Genomic DNA, 11,136 nt, shown 5'->3' on the forward strand with positions numbered 1-11,136 from the left:
GCCGGCCCCGCACCGCCCTCGCTCCCCACCCGCGGGCGGTGCCCCTGCCGGCTGCAGCTCGGCCCAACCCGCTTCCTGCGTTTGCCCCTCAGGTTTCCCGTTTCTCCACAAAGGCCTAGGGGGAACCTCGCCCACAGGCTGACCCCCGCACAGTGGCTATCTTCTGCTTTTCTGAAAAAGAAAGAAAAAAATTCAAACAGTCCCTCATCCCCGAGGGAGGCGCCTGAGGTGTGGGGGTGCCAGCTGGAGACCAAGCGCCTGCCTGAGTCCGTGCCGTTTGGCTTTGCGGGTTAGCCGGCCCTCTCTCAGAGAAAACCTTGTAAATCCCGGAAGACCGCCTTGAAAGGAGCCAGAGGGCCGTTGGAGGAGACCCCACCGTTTTGTGCCATCAGAGCTCCGGTGTTCACTGCGACAGCAACGAAGTTCACCTCACTCCCACAGCCAAGGAGTTAGGGCACGGCGGATGCAATCGCGTGGGCCTGGACCCGGGCTCTTGGGGCACACGCAAGAGTGTGGGTGGCTGTGGCAGTGGCCGCTAGGTTAGGATGTGGGACCCTCAGAGGTACTACTAAAGGCTTTTCCTTCCTTCCTTTTACTCTTTCAATAGAGGAAGGGTAACCATTATTGAACATCTACTATAAAATGGGCACTTTAACATTAGAAGATTTATTTTGATAATCCTAATATATATATACATATATAACTATTTCTGTTTTATAGATGAGAAAATTGAATTTCGAATGGACACTTTGCCCAAGCTTACAGTTATTAAGGGGGGATTGGCTTCATAGCAGTTCTTCCTGGCTGAACAGACCCCTGTCTTTGTCCCATCCTGCACAGGCCACCTCCTAGGAGTGACATAGTCCCAGAACAAAGCTTGTCACAGCTCATCAGCAAGCATCCTATACCAAAAACAGCCCGCACAGCCGCAGTTTCTGTGGCACAAGGTGCCAGCAGCTCAGACCCAGACTTGTGCTTCTTTCTCCTCCCAGCAGGCTCCCCTTTGACCCACGAAGCTCCCTTGCACATCAGGCAGCAGGGCCTGTGCCACTCTGGGACCCCAAGCAGGCAACTAGGCTCAGCTGCTCTCAGGTCTCTCCTCAAAATTTCTGAGGCCATTTGCCCCATAGATAGTTGGATGACCTCTAGCTGGCCCTATCTTTTCTTAGGACCTCAGGTTCCTCAAATATAATGTAATTTTGGGCTTCTGGGACCAAGACACTCTTTTTATGACATCCTGGAACCTTCTCTCCAGAAAGCAGAAAGTTGCTAAAACTGCTTGGTTTTAAGAATCCTTAATTTTGGGTTGTCCTTAAGGTAGAACTGGAGACAGGAAGGGCACTCCTGCAGGCTCCACGCCCTGGTCCCCATTACATGGGAGACAGGTAAGAGTTCCTGGTCCCATCCTTTCCTACCAGTCCTACAGTCTACTCCAAGGAGCAGGGGCCACAGGATCACCACTGGCTTAGATCCACAGAGTGGGGATACGGCAGGGATCCTGAATCTGACCAAACCGATTCCTGGCCCCAGACTCCGGTCCTTGAGGCCAAGAGCCTGGCCCACTGATTCTGGTGCTCCAGGCCTTCATGAAGGGAAGAGCTCAGTAGAAAGCAAATTGTCATAGACAGGACCCAGATTTCTGGCCCATTATTTCCTGCCTGTTAGAGGGCTTAAAGCCTGTGTCTGCCCCCAATTTCCACCCACCACTAGGGGGTGCCTCTTGGCCCAACCTCTAGCCTTGGCTTTCGGTAGACCTGGGCAAAGGCTGGATGCACCTCACCTCAGGTGAAAGGTCCTTTCTTCTGGGACATTGGGCAGTGAACTCTTTACTGATGGGGAGGAAACAGGCCAGTGACACCCTCTGGAGTGTGGTGCGGGGCCATTCCCAGAACTCCCTAGGTCCCTATCCCACAGTCCCTTCATGCATGCACTTCACTGGCAAATAATTCACTCAGTCTCCCTTGAGAATAGGACACGCCCTCCCCAACCCACTTACTCTAGGCAGTTTTAGGAGGGCAGAGGTGACTATGAGAATTTGTGTGTAAATGTGCGGAGCGGGCTCTTCCCATCAGTGGTGAACGTGAGGATGTTTACACCCCACTCCATACTCTTCATTCATTCAATACCATGTGTAGCACTCATTACCCAGGACATTCAGAAATTGGCAAGGAATTTGCATCAAATTCTATTTACACTATATTTAAAGCACACACTGGGGGACATACATACTTACACTCACGTGGGCTGGCCATCTAGACCAGACTGTATGCTAAGGCATAATTGCTACATATCAAGAACTCTCTTAAATACTTTTGCCCTCTCTTAGGGAATTCCTTAAATCAGCTTCTTCAACAGAAACTCAAAAGTGCAAAGAGGGAGAGGAGAGAGAGGAAGTGAGAGATGAAGATAGTCTGCCATTGCCGCAAACTTTTAGCACTGGGGAAAATGACCAAACTTTAGAACTTTGGAGAAACCTGTAGGGCTGTAATTAGATGTCTTCCCATGGGCATCCATGGGGAAGTGGGATATGATTTGGCTCCCTTCTCTCACCTCCTCCAATCCCTGTGTAGACCCGGAAAGCCCCCACGGATTCCTTCATTTCATCCTCCTTACTTGGTGAGCTGCTGCTCTCCTTCCAGCCTTGGGTGCCTCTTGCCTTTTAGGTCTCAGAGGCAGAGAGAGTCTCTGTCCTGCATTGCTGGCCCAGGCCAACTTCCTCACCTCACTAGAGATAGGCTGCTACCTGCCCACCAGGGCTCTGCCCTGAAGGCTTCCCTCCCCTGCTTTCTCTTTTCAGGAGAGCAGTCAGGGGAATGCTGACAGTCAGCCTCACAACAGGGAGCCTCTGCCAGATGAAGCAAAGGCTCTGTATGTATTTTGTTATCATTCAGCAAGCCAGGAATATACACCCAGACCACAACTGCACACATTACCAATGAGGTATAAAAGCAACATACACCGTGGTCCCAGTAAGCACTCTTTAAGTGTTAGCCATATGATTACTACAATGCCCTAATCAGGGGTGGGGAACCTGTGGCCTTATGGCCACATGTGGCCCTCCAGATCCTGAAGTATGGCCCCTTGACAGAATCCAAACTTCACAGAACAAATCCCTTTATTAAAAGTATTTGTTCTGTAAAATTTCGATTCAGTCAAAAGTCTGCACTAAAGGATCCAGAAGGCCACATGTGGCCCGAAGGCCACAGGTTCCCCACCCCTGTGAGGTAAATGACAGATACATACTTCCTACCCTGTCACCAATATACAACTGACACTGTGCACCCACATTTGCAGCAGGCACAGACTATACAACTGCCCATGGGATACATGTTCACACCACAGAAAGCACAAACAGACAAGCACACAGCAGCCCTCTTTCTTTTCTGCAACTCCCCTTAGCCAGACAGTGTAGCAGTGGGGCACCAGAAGCACCCAGACACCAGGCCTCACCAGCCTCTTGGGCTTCCAGCCCCAGCTGAGCCTCCCTCTCCAGCCTGCTCATGCTGGTTCCTGGCCAGCTCCAGTCTCATTCTGAGGGTGATGCCACGGAGAATCCCCATGGCCATGTCTTCCATCTGTCTGCCTCTGTCCATAGTCTGGGGGTGGGAGATGACTGAGGGAGCAGGGGGCACCCTGAGCATAAGCCACTTCCCCTTGGACCCAACTACACATAACAGGGCATCCCGAGGTTCCCATGGTCTGACCACAGGTCAGCTGAAGTGAGAAGCCTTCAGTGCTCCCTGCCACGCACAACTGCACGCGGAGATCTGTGCCACTGCTGTCTGAGGTGGGAGATGGAGGGGGCCACAAGAGACAAGTGGCTGGGCATGAGGTCTAGCTCCAGCTGTGCAGCAGCCTGTGAGAGCAGGCTGATACCTGTCATCCCACCAGAAGACAGAAGGCTGATCACCCCTAATCTGCCTGGGAGAACAAGGCAGCAACTGTGTCAAATACCCATGTGCATGAGCAGAAGCATGATCTTAATTCGTTATTTGAAGATCCCATTAAAGGAAAAGAAAGAAAAAAGATTCGATTTCTGCATCCACACAGTATGTTCAATCCTCTGTGGAACTTCCAAATTGCTTATCCATATCTTAAGGTAGGTGAATTCTGATTATTAAAAATAATAAAGCAATCAGTCACTTGTTACATTTGTACATCGGTTTCTAACTTACAGCATATTTCCACAACCAGGATTTTATCTATTTGCAATAAACTCTTTAGGCTGTTATATTTGACTTGAAAAATTTAAAAGTATGAGAATAATAATGAAAACACAGCCCATACACCTAGTACAATTACCTAGTAAGAGGTAAAATACAAACTTGCATGGGTGCAAAAATAGAACAAGTCCTACCTTGCCAAAGTCGCGCCTTGTGAACGAACCGCGGCAGGTAAAGTCTCTCTGCTGAAGTTAAACAGCCGCGACAGAGCAGTGATGACACAGAAAAACAAACAATCCCTGGGAAAACAAAGCGGCAGCGACAGCCACAAACGCCCGACACCCCCGTTGCTCTCAACCTTTGTTTGGCTCACTCTGAAAAAAGATAAAATTTTGCTGAAAATCTCCCTTTTTTAACTAGCTGCTGAACTGACGCGCAACGGAAATAATATAAGTCCGTGCTAAAAGATAGAACAAAAAATTTATTCGAAAATTGACAAGGCAAAAAAAAAAAAAAAACAACCCCAAAAAACCAAAACAAACAAATAAAAACCAAACAAACCAAAAAAAAAAAATAAACAAAAAAACCCCAACAAAAGTGCTCTAGTTCTCTCTAGAAAATTTGGTCCCCCCAAACGACAAACTACAGGACAACCAGGTCTAGGGTTTTTTGGCCAGCCGGCTCCGGCTACAAGCCCGCGTTGGCCGGCCGCAGCCGGGTTTCACATTTCTCTTTCGGAAGGTGGGAGAAGCAAGATGTTTGAAAAACAAAAACCAGGGAGGGCCTAACCATCCCTGCAGCTTGTGCCTGGCAGGCAGTGATCTCCCGGCATCCCGGGCTTGCATCGGAAGATCCGGGAAAATTTGTTTCTAATTTTATTTTCAAACTGGGAGAGAGGGAATCTCCCCCAATTAGTAGACGAAACCACCTTTTACCGGGTATATTCTCCTACATCTCAGAACACAGCTTTTTGTAGGCCCGACGGGAACTCTACTGCAAATCTCCCAGAAGATGAGGAACACTAAAGCTTTTGATTTTCATGTTTGGCTTTAGCAAACTCCAAGGCCACACACTTCGCCGGTTTCCCCGGTGAATTATTTTTCTTAAAAATATTTTTTTTTTGGTTATCTAAAAAAGCCCCACCGATCTTTTAAGCAAAATATTAGCCAGCCGCCCGGCCTGGAGTGCCCGAAGCCCGGGGATGGAGAGCGGAGGAAACGCAGCCTTCCTCCGTGCGGGGATGTGGTGTACGCCCGAGCGCAGGCCGCAGAGCCAGGCTGCCCCGGCTCCCCGCTTGGTCCCAACCCCTGCCCTGTCCTGAGGGTCCCCACGGCAAGCGTCTTCTGAACAGCTCCAGGAGGGTTCGCAAAACAAACAGACATGTTCGTCCTTCCCTTTCTCGGGAGGCGCGGGTCCGGTTGCCGGTCCAGCCCGGCGCTTTTAGCCGAGGATTGCGCGGCAGTCGGGCGGGGAAAGCCGAGCGTGAGCGCACCGACCTGTGGGAGAAGGCCGAGGGGTCTGCGCCGCCGATGCCCGGCTGCACCTCGGCCCGAGGAGCTTTCTCTCCGCGTGGAATTTTGGCATAGGGTGTCCAGCCCAGACGCTGGGGCTCCGAGAAGAGACGAAGCCTGTAGAAAGAGCGCGGAGAGGCGGCTTCAGGCCGGGGGAACGCAAGGGCACAGAGGTCAGGGAGGCGAGCACAAGAGAAGCGGAGGGGACAAAGAGGAGCGAGAGGAGCCGAGGGGAGCAAAGAAGCGCAGAGGGGCCATCGGCGTTGGCTCAAGAGGCGGCCCCAGCGGGCGCGAGGTCCGGCTGGCGGCGTTGGCTGCAACCAGGGCCGGCATCGCGCGTTCCTGCATCCTTTCATCCGTCCGCGCCGGCATGCGGGGGGCTCTCAGAGATCGAGGCGCGAATGCAGCGCGCTGGTCTTGCTGTCGTGGTCCCAGTAAGAGCAATGCATCATGGCGAGCTCGGGCTGCCGGGCGCAGGCGAACTGCAGGCCGGGCGCACTGGTGGGCGCGGGCGCCGGGGGCGCGGCGGTGGCTGGGCTGGCGGGGCTGAGCTGGCCTGGGGGCGGTGCGGTGGCCCCGTGGTGCGGCGGGGCCGGCGGGGGTGCAGCGGCTGCGTGCAGATGGTGCGCGTGCGGATGCGGATGGGGGTGCGGAGGCGGCGGGGGCGCGGCCGGCGGGCCTCCTAGGCCGTTGTATGAGTTCACTACGCCGGGGGGCAGCGCCATGCTCTGTACGCGTGAGTACGGCCCGTACGAGGCGGCCGGGCCCGCCAGCCCCTTGACCACAGCAGCCGCACCAGGGCTGCCTGGACCCGCGGCCGCAGCCGCCGCTGCCGCAGCCGCTGCGGCCGCGGCCATCTGGCAGGAGGCGTAGGGCATGGGTGAAGGCGGCTGCGGTAGCGGCCATGAGTTGTTGAGGAAGCCGGACTGCAGGTACTTGGGGGGTGCCAGGTAGCCGTAGCCGTCGGCCCCTGCGCCCGCCACGCCGCAGCCGCCCGCTGCGCCTCCGGCCCCAAAGAGCCCCTTGCCGGGCTGGAAGTGCGCTGGCGGCGGCCGGAAGGGCCGCTTCATGCGGCGGCGACGCCGGTAGTTGCCCTTCTCGAACATGTCCTCGCAGGCCGGGTCCAGCGTCCAGTAGTTGCCCTTGCGCTCGCCGCCGCCCTCGCGCGGCACCTTGATGAAGCACTCGTTGAGGCTGAGGTTGTGGCGGATGCTATTTTGCCATCCCTTCTTGTTCTTCTCGTAGAACGGGAACTTGGCGATGATGTACTGGTAGATGCCGGACAGCGTGAGCCTCTTCTCGGCGCTCTCGCGGATTGCCATGGCGATGAGCGCCACGTACGAGTACGGGGGCTTCTGCGCGGGGTCGGGCTTCTCCGGGACTGTCCCACCGCCGCCCCCGCCGCCCTTGCCCGGGCTTGGCGGTGGCGCCTCCGGCTCCTTGACTGTGCGGCCGGTCTCCGGGGCCAGCAGGGCCCCCGCGGCATCCTCGGGCTCAGGGTAGCTGGCCATCATGACAAAGCCGGCGTGCCGCCGCAGGGCCGCCCCTGCTCTCCTCTCTAGGCGCTGGCGCGGTGAAGAGTTGGGGTGCAGAAGTCCGCTCGCGGCCAAGTCTCAAACTTCTGGAGAATGCGGAGGCCTCTCGCGGCTCTCCTCTCTTCTTTCCCTCTTCTTTCCCTTCCCCTAGGGAGCGGCCGGCGGGAGTGGAGCTCAGCCTCTGGCCATGGGGAGTCCGCCCAACAGAGAGGGGCTCCGGCGCCGCCGCCCCTCCCCGCCCAAGCCAGTCCCCGCCTCGGTGGGTTTGCTTTTTTGCGCTCTTCCCCTCCCCCCACCCCCCGGTTTCCCTAAGCACAACCCGCGTCTCTGGCGGAGCTGCCTCCTGGAGTCCCTAGTGTGCCCGGAGCCTCGCTCTGTTCTGATTCGTATGGGCTCTGCCGAGTTCCGCTTGCGTCAGGCGCCTTCGTCCCTATAGCGGGGCGGCCAGCCGCGCACGGGCGAGTTCATCTCCAAGTCACTTTTTGCAAACGCCTCGCACAGCCTCGACCGGCCTGCCCCCACTCGGCGAGCCTCGGGGACCCGGCCGACAGCCGGGCTCACGCTCTCACGAGCCCCTGAAATCTGCCGGTGCTTGCTCTGCGGACTGAGCAGGGAGGTGTCCAGGGCTCCGGTGGGGTCCGCCCATACCCGGCCCGTGCGCGGGAAGCTCGGGCTCCAGCGGGGAGAGGCGCTCCAAGCCTCCTCGCAGCTTTCAGGTGAAAGAAAACGACTCCTTTGCTCTGCCCTTTGCTGCTGTCTTGGGGCTAGACTTCTAGCTCGGCGCTGGGGGAGGGGCGAGACGGCAAGGGGGCCGGACCGGGGTGGGGTGGGAAGAGCTGCTCTGTAGCTTTGGGAAAACCAGCCCAGAAACGCGTGTCACTGAACGAAGAAACCTCGGCCTGGCCTGTCCCTTGTGCTCTCAGAGTGACTGGGCCAGGGTGGAGCTGAGGAGAGGATCACTGGGAAGAGAGGTCCAGGGGCGCCGGCTGAATCGCTTCTGCCTTTCTCTGCGTTACTGGTGGATCTAGGAACCAGGCCACTCCTCGGAATCCGCGTTGTAATCCTGCAGGCTGGAGTGAGGGTTTTGTGTGTGCTTAAACAACACCAAGTAGAGGCCCCTCTGCTCTTGTGCGAACACAGGCGAGGATGTTGCCTGGGGTTTTGGGGGACTATATATGTGTGTGCACAGGTGTCATATAAGGAAATCACGGGGAGGGTCTGTCTCTGAGGCAGGTGAGATGCCAGCCGTCCAGGTGCATGTGTGCTGGTCAAAAACACAGGCATGCACATGTGCAAGGTGTGATATTTGTATTTACAAGGTAAAACATATCCATATTTATACACATGTAAGGATATCAGAGTATGGTTGGTGGATATAGCACTTACTCTCTTCTCTTCTTTTCTCATTTTTCCTTTCTTTTCTTTCTTTTATGATTCTTCCCTTTCTCCTTTCTTCCCAGTATATGTATTGTATCACAGCCTGAGAAGAAAGATAACAGGCCGAGGGAGGCACTCGGTCAGATCTCTCTCATTATGAGACATTTGTTCTAATCTTTTCTCCAAAGGCTCAGGGGTGAGTTCTCACCTCCCTTCGGCAGAACTATGATTGGGACCCAGTTAGATTAGCACGTACAGAGATTGTCTCAGGGAAAAATCAGTGCTGGCAAAAAAAAGTCAGGTGTGCCTTTTAACAGTGCCCTTTAATTTAGTCCTAACAAAAAGTCTACAATCATAAAGTGTGAGAGAGTTGGCGGTGTTTTGAATCCTTAAGCCCCAAACTCCTGGGTGCTGAGGAGAGGGGCCAGGAGGCTTTGTAGAGCAAGGTGGACTGAATGGTGGCATGCAGGCATGTTAGTGATTGGCATGTGTGGCGTGGCTGGCCGAATGCCTGTTACTACCTCATCCTCTCAGGCTATGTAGTCTCTGAGAGTTCTCTTGAAGCCTGAGGAGCCTTCAGTAGCCTGTGGCTCCAGCATCCACAGGCTGCCTACATGTGCTGTCTGCTTTTCACTCGGGCCTCCGATCTGCATTCTGAGATGAAAAGAAGAGAGACAGGGTGATGGGGTTCTTTGGAATTCAGCATCTTGAAGATAATTCCAGAGAGGTCAGCAGGGCAGCCCTGGCCTGGTCGCAAGGCTCTCGTGAACTCACCTCAGTAAATACCCACCTCCACTCCTTATTGAAAGGAGTAGCGTGGTTGTTTTTCTGGGCTGTCTTCCACTGCTGCCAGCATACACGGGACAAGCAGCACTTCTTCAAAGTCTCTGGGGCTGCTTCCTGAGCGGCAGTGCAGATGTTTTTCTGTTTCCTTATCCCCATGGGTGCCCAGGCTATGGGTGGGAGTGGTGAGTCAGGTTTGGAGCTGCTGCAGATTGGCCCCACAGCCCACCCTCCCCAAGTGCCTGGGCAGGGGGATAAACAGCTGGGTCTGGTCCCATCCTGGTAGGGGCTGCTCTCTCCTTTTTTTCCCTGACCACCCAGGCTGGCTCTGTGCCTCCTTTCCTCTCTTTCTCACTCTCTCTCCCCTTCACAGGCATTTCCGCTGCTCAGCCCAGCAGCAGCCAGGTGTAACAGCATTGTTGTGTGTGTCATCACTTCCCTGAATTCCATACTGGGCTCCCTTTTCAGCCTTTAAGGAGCTCGTGTGTGTGTGTGTGTGTGTGTGTGTGTGTGTGTGTGTGTGTGTGTGTGTGTGTGTAGTGGGTGGGAGTAAAGGAAGGAGTTTCTTGAAAGGATTTTCTGGGTGGAATGAAGAGGAGTCCTGATCTTGCCAGATATTGATTTCTGACTGTCCTTTCGAGGAACAGAAATCCCAGCTCAGATAAAGAAGGAGATGCCCGGAGTGCGCACACTGGGAGGGGCTGGAATCCGTGTCTCCCCAGGATGTGCCTTCACACGGCTGTCTGGCATTCGAAAAACAGGCAAAACAGGCAAGGAAATGCGGGGCCGGGGAGTGTGGTGCAGTGATTACCTCCAGGTCCGCTCCAGGCCTTTGGGGGGAACCAAGGGGCTTCGGACAGGAGGTAAAGGAGCCGAGGGAGAGGGTAGAGTCCACTCCTTGTCGCACCCAGCCCGAGGTGGGTGAGGCGGGCGCTCCAGGAAGCTGTGGGGCGTGCCTTGGTTTACTTCTCAACTTTCTTCGGCAGGCTGGGTAGGGACCCGCTTCCTGGCAAGGTCAGGATCCTGTGGAACAGGGTATATTGTGCCGAGGCTTTGTGGACTCCAAGACCGTCCCGTTCCTCCGTGACATCGCTGCGACGCAGTGACCTCGGGGCGGCGCCCACCTCCAAGGGCCAGGATCCCGAGCCGGATGGAGCTTTCCGTCACTTCTGTCCCCCAGCTGCAGCTGACTAGCCGCCGGCGCCCGGCGCCGACTGAGCGCAACCGCTGCTCCTGCACCTCTCCGCAGGCTGGCACCGCGCCCCGGGGTCCGCGCCGCGGGCGCGAGCAATTTACTCGGCTCTGGTGGAGCGAGACGCCTTTCTCCCCAGGGCCGGGAATCCTGCAACAGCGGCGGAAGCGGCCCTCGCCTCGGGCTCCTGGCACCCGGTCCAGCCAGGGAATGGGGTAGCGGCTTCAAGGCAGGCAGCGCTTCCCTAGCACCTCTTAGTTTGGTCTGGGCCGCCGCGGGCTGCCTGAACCAGGTCCTGCGGTCCCCTTTCCTAGCTGGGACCTGAAATATTCATGGTTTCTCATTCCTGAGTGGGGAAAGAGGAACCGAGCCTGCTGCAACCCTCTCTTTACGGGTACGACCTCTGCGGCGCATGGTGGGGAAAGCGAAGCTTCAGTGTGCTTATTAGTACATCCCCACACAACTGCACACCTCAGCAACTGTTAGCACTTCCTCCTTTCCTCAAGGACTCCACGTCTCTTTGTTCAGGTCGCATTCCGCTATTCAGTTCTCTCTCTTTCTCTCTCTCTCTCTCT

General features: G+C 55.6%; 2 protein-coding genes across 2 annotated transcripts; one reads left to right on the forward strand and one right to left on the reverse strand.

Annotated features, from left to right (window-relative positions):
- Positions 1-5,296: 5,296 nt before the first annotated feature.
- FOXL2 (forkhead box L2) lies at positions 5,297-7,587 on the reverse strand. The gene has a single exon (XM_045555964.1). It carries the CDS (start codon positions 7,186-7,188, stop codon positions 6,058-6,060), a length of 1,131 nt encoding a protein of 376 aa, XP_045411920.1. The 5' UTR covers positions 7,189-7,587; the 3' UTR covers positions 5,297-6,057.
- On the forward strand, positions 7,397-10,886 carry FOXL2NB (FOXL2 neighbor). The gene is given in 6 exon segments (XM_045560752.1): positions 7,397-7,468; positions 7,646-7,925; positions 10,017-10,081; positions 10,084-10,135; positions 10,698-10,753; positions 10,755-10,886. Coding segments are annotated over 6 exon segments (657 nt in total).
- The last annotated feature ends 250 nt before the right edge of the window (positions 10,887-11,136 follow it).

The sequence above is a fragment of the Lemur catta genome, chromosome 1 (genome assembly GCF_020740605.2).
Source record: "Lemur catta isolate mLemCat1 chromosome 1, mLemCat1.pri, whole genome shotgun sequence".
NCBI lineage: Eukaryota > Metazoa > Chordata > Mammalia > Primates > Lemuridae > Lemur > Lemur catta.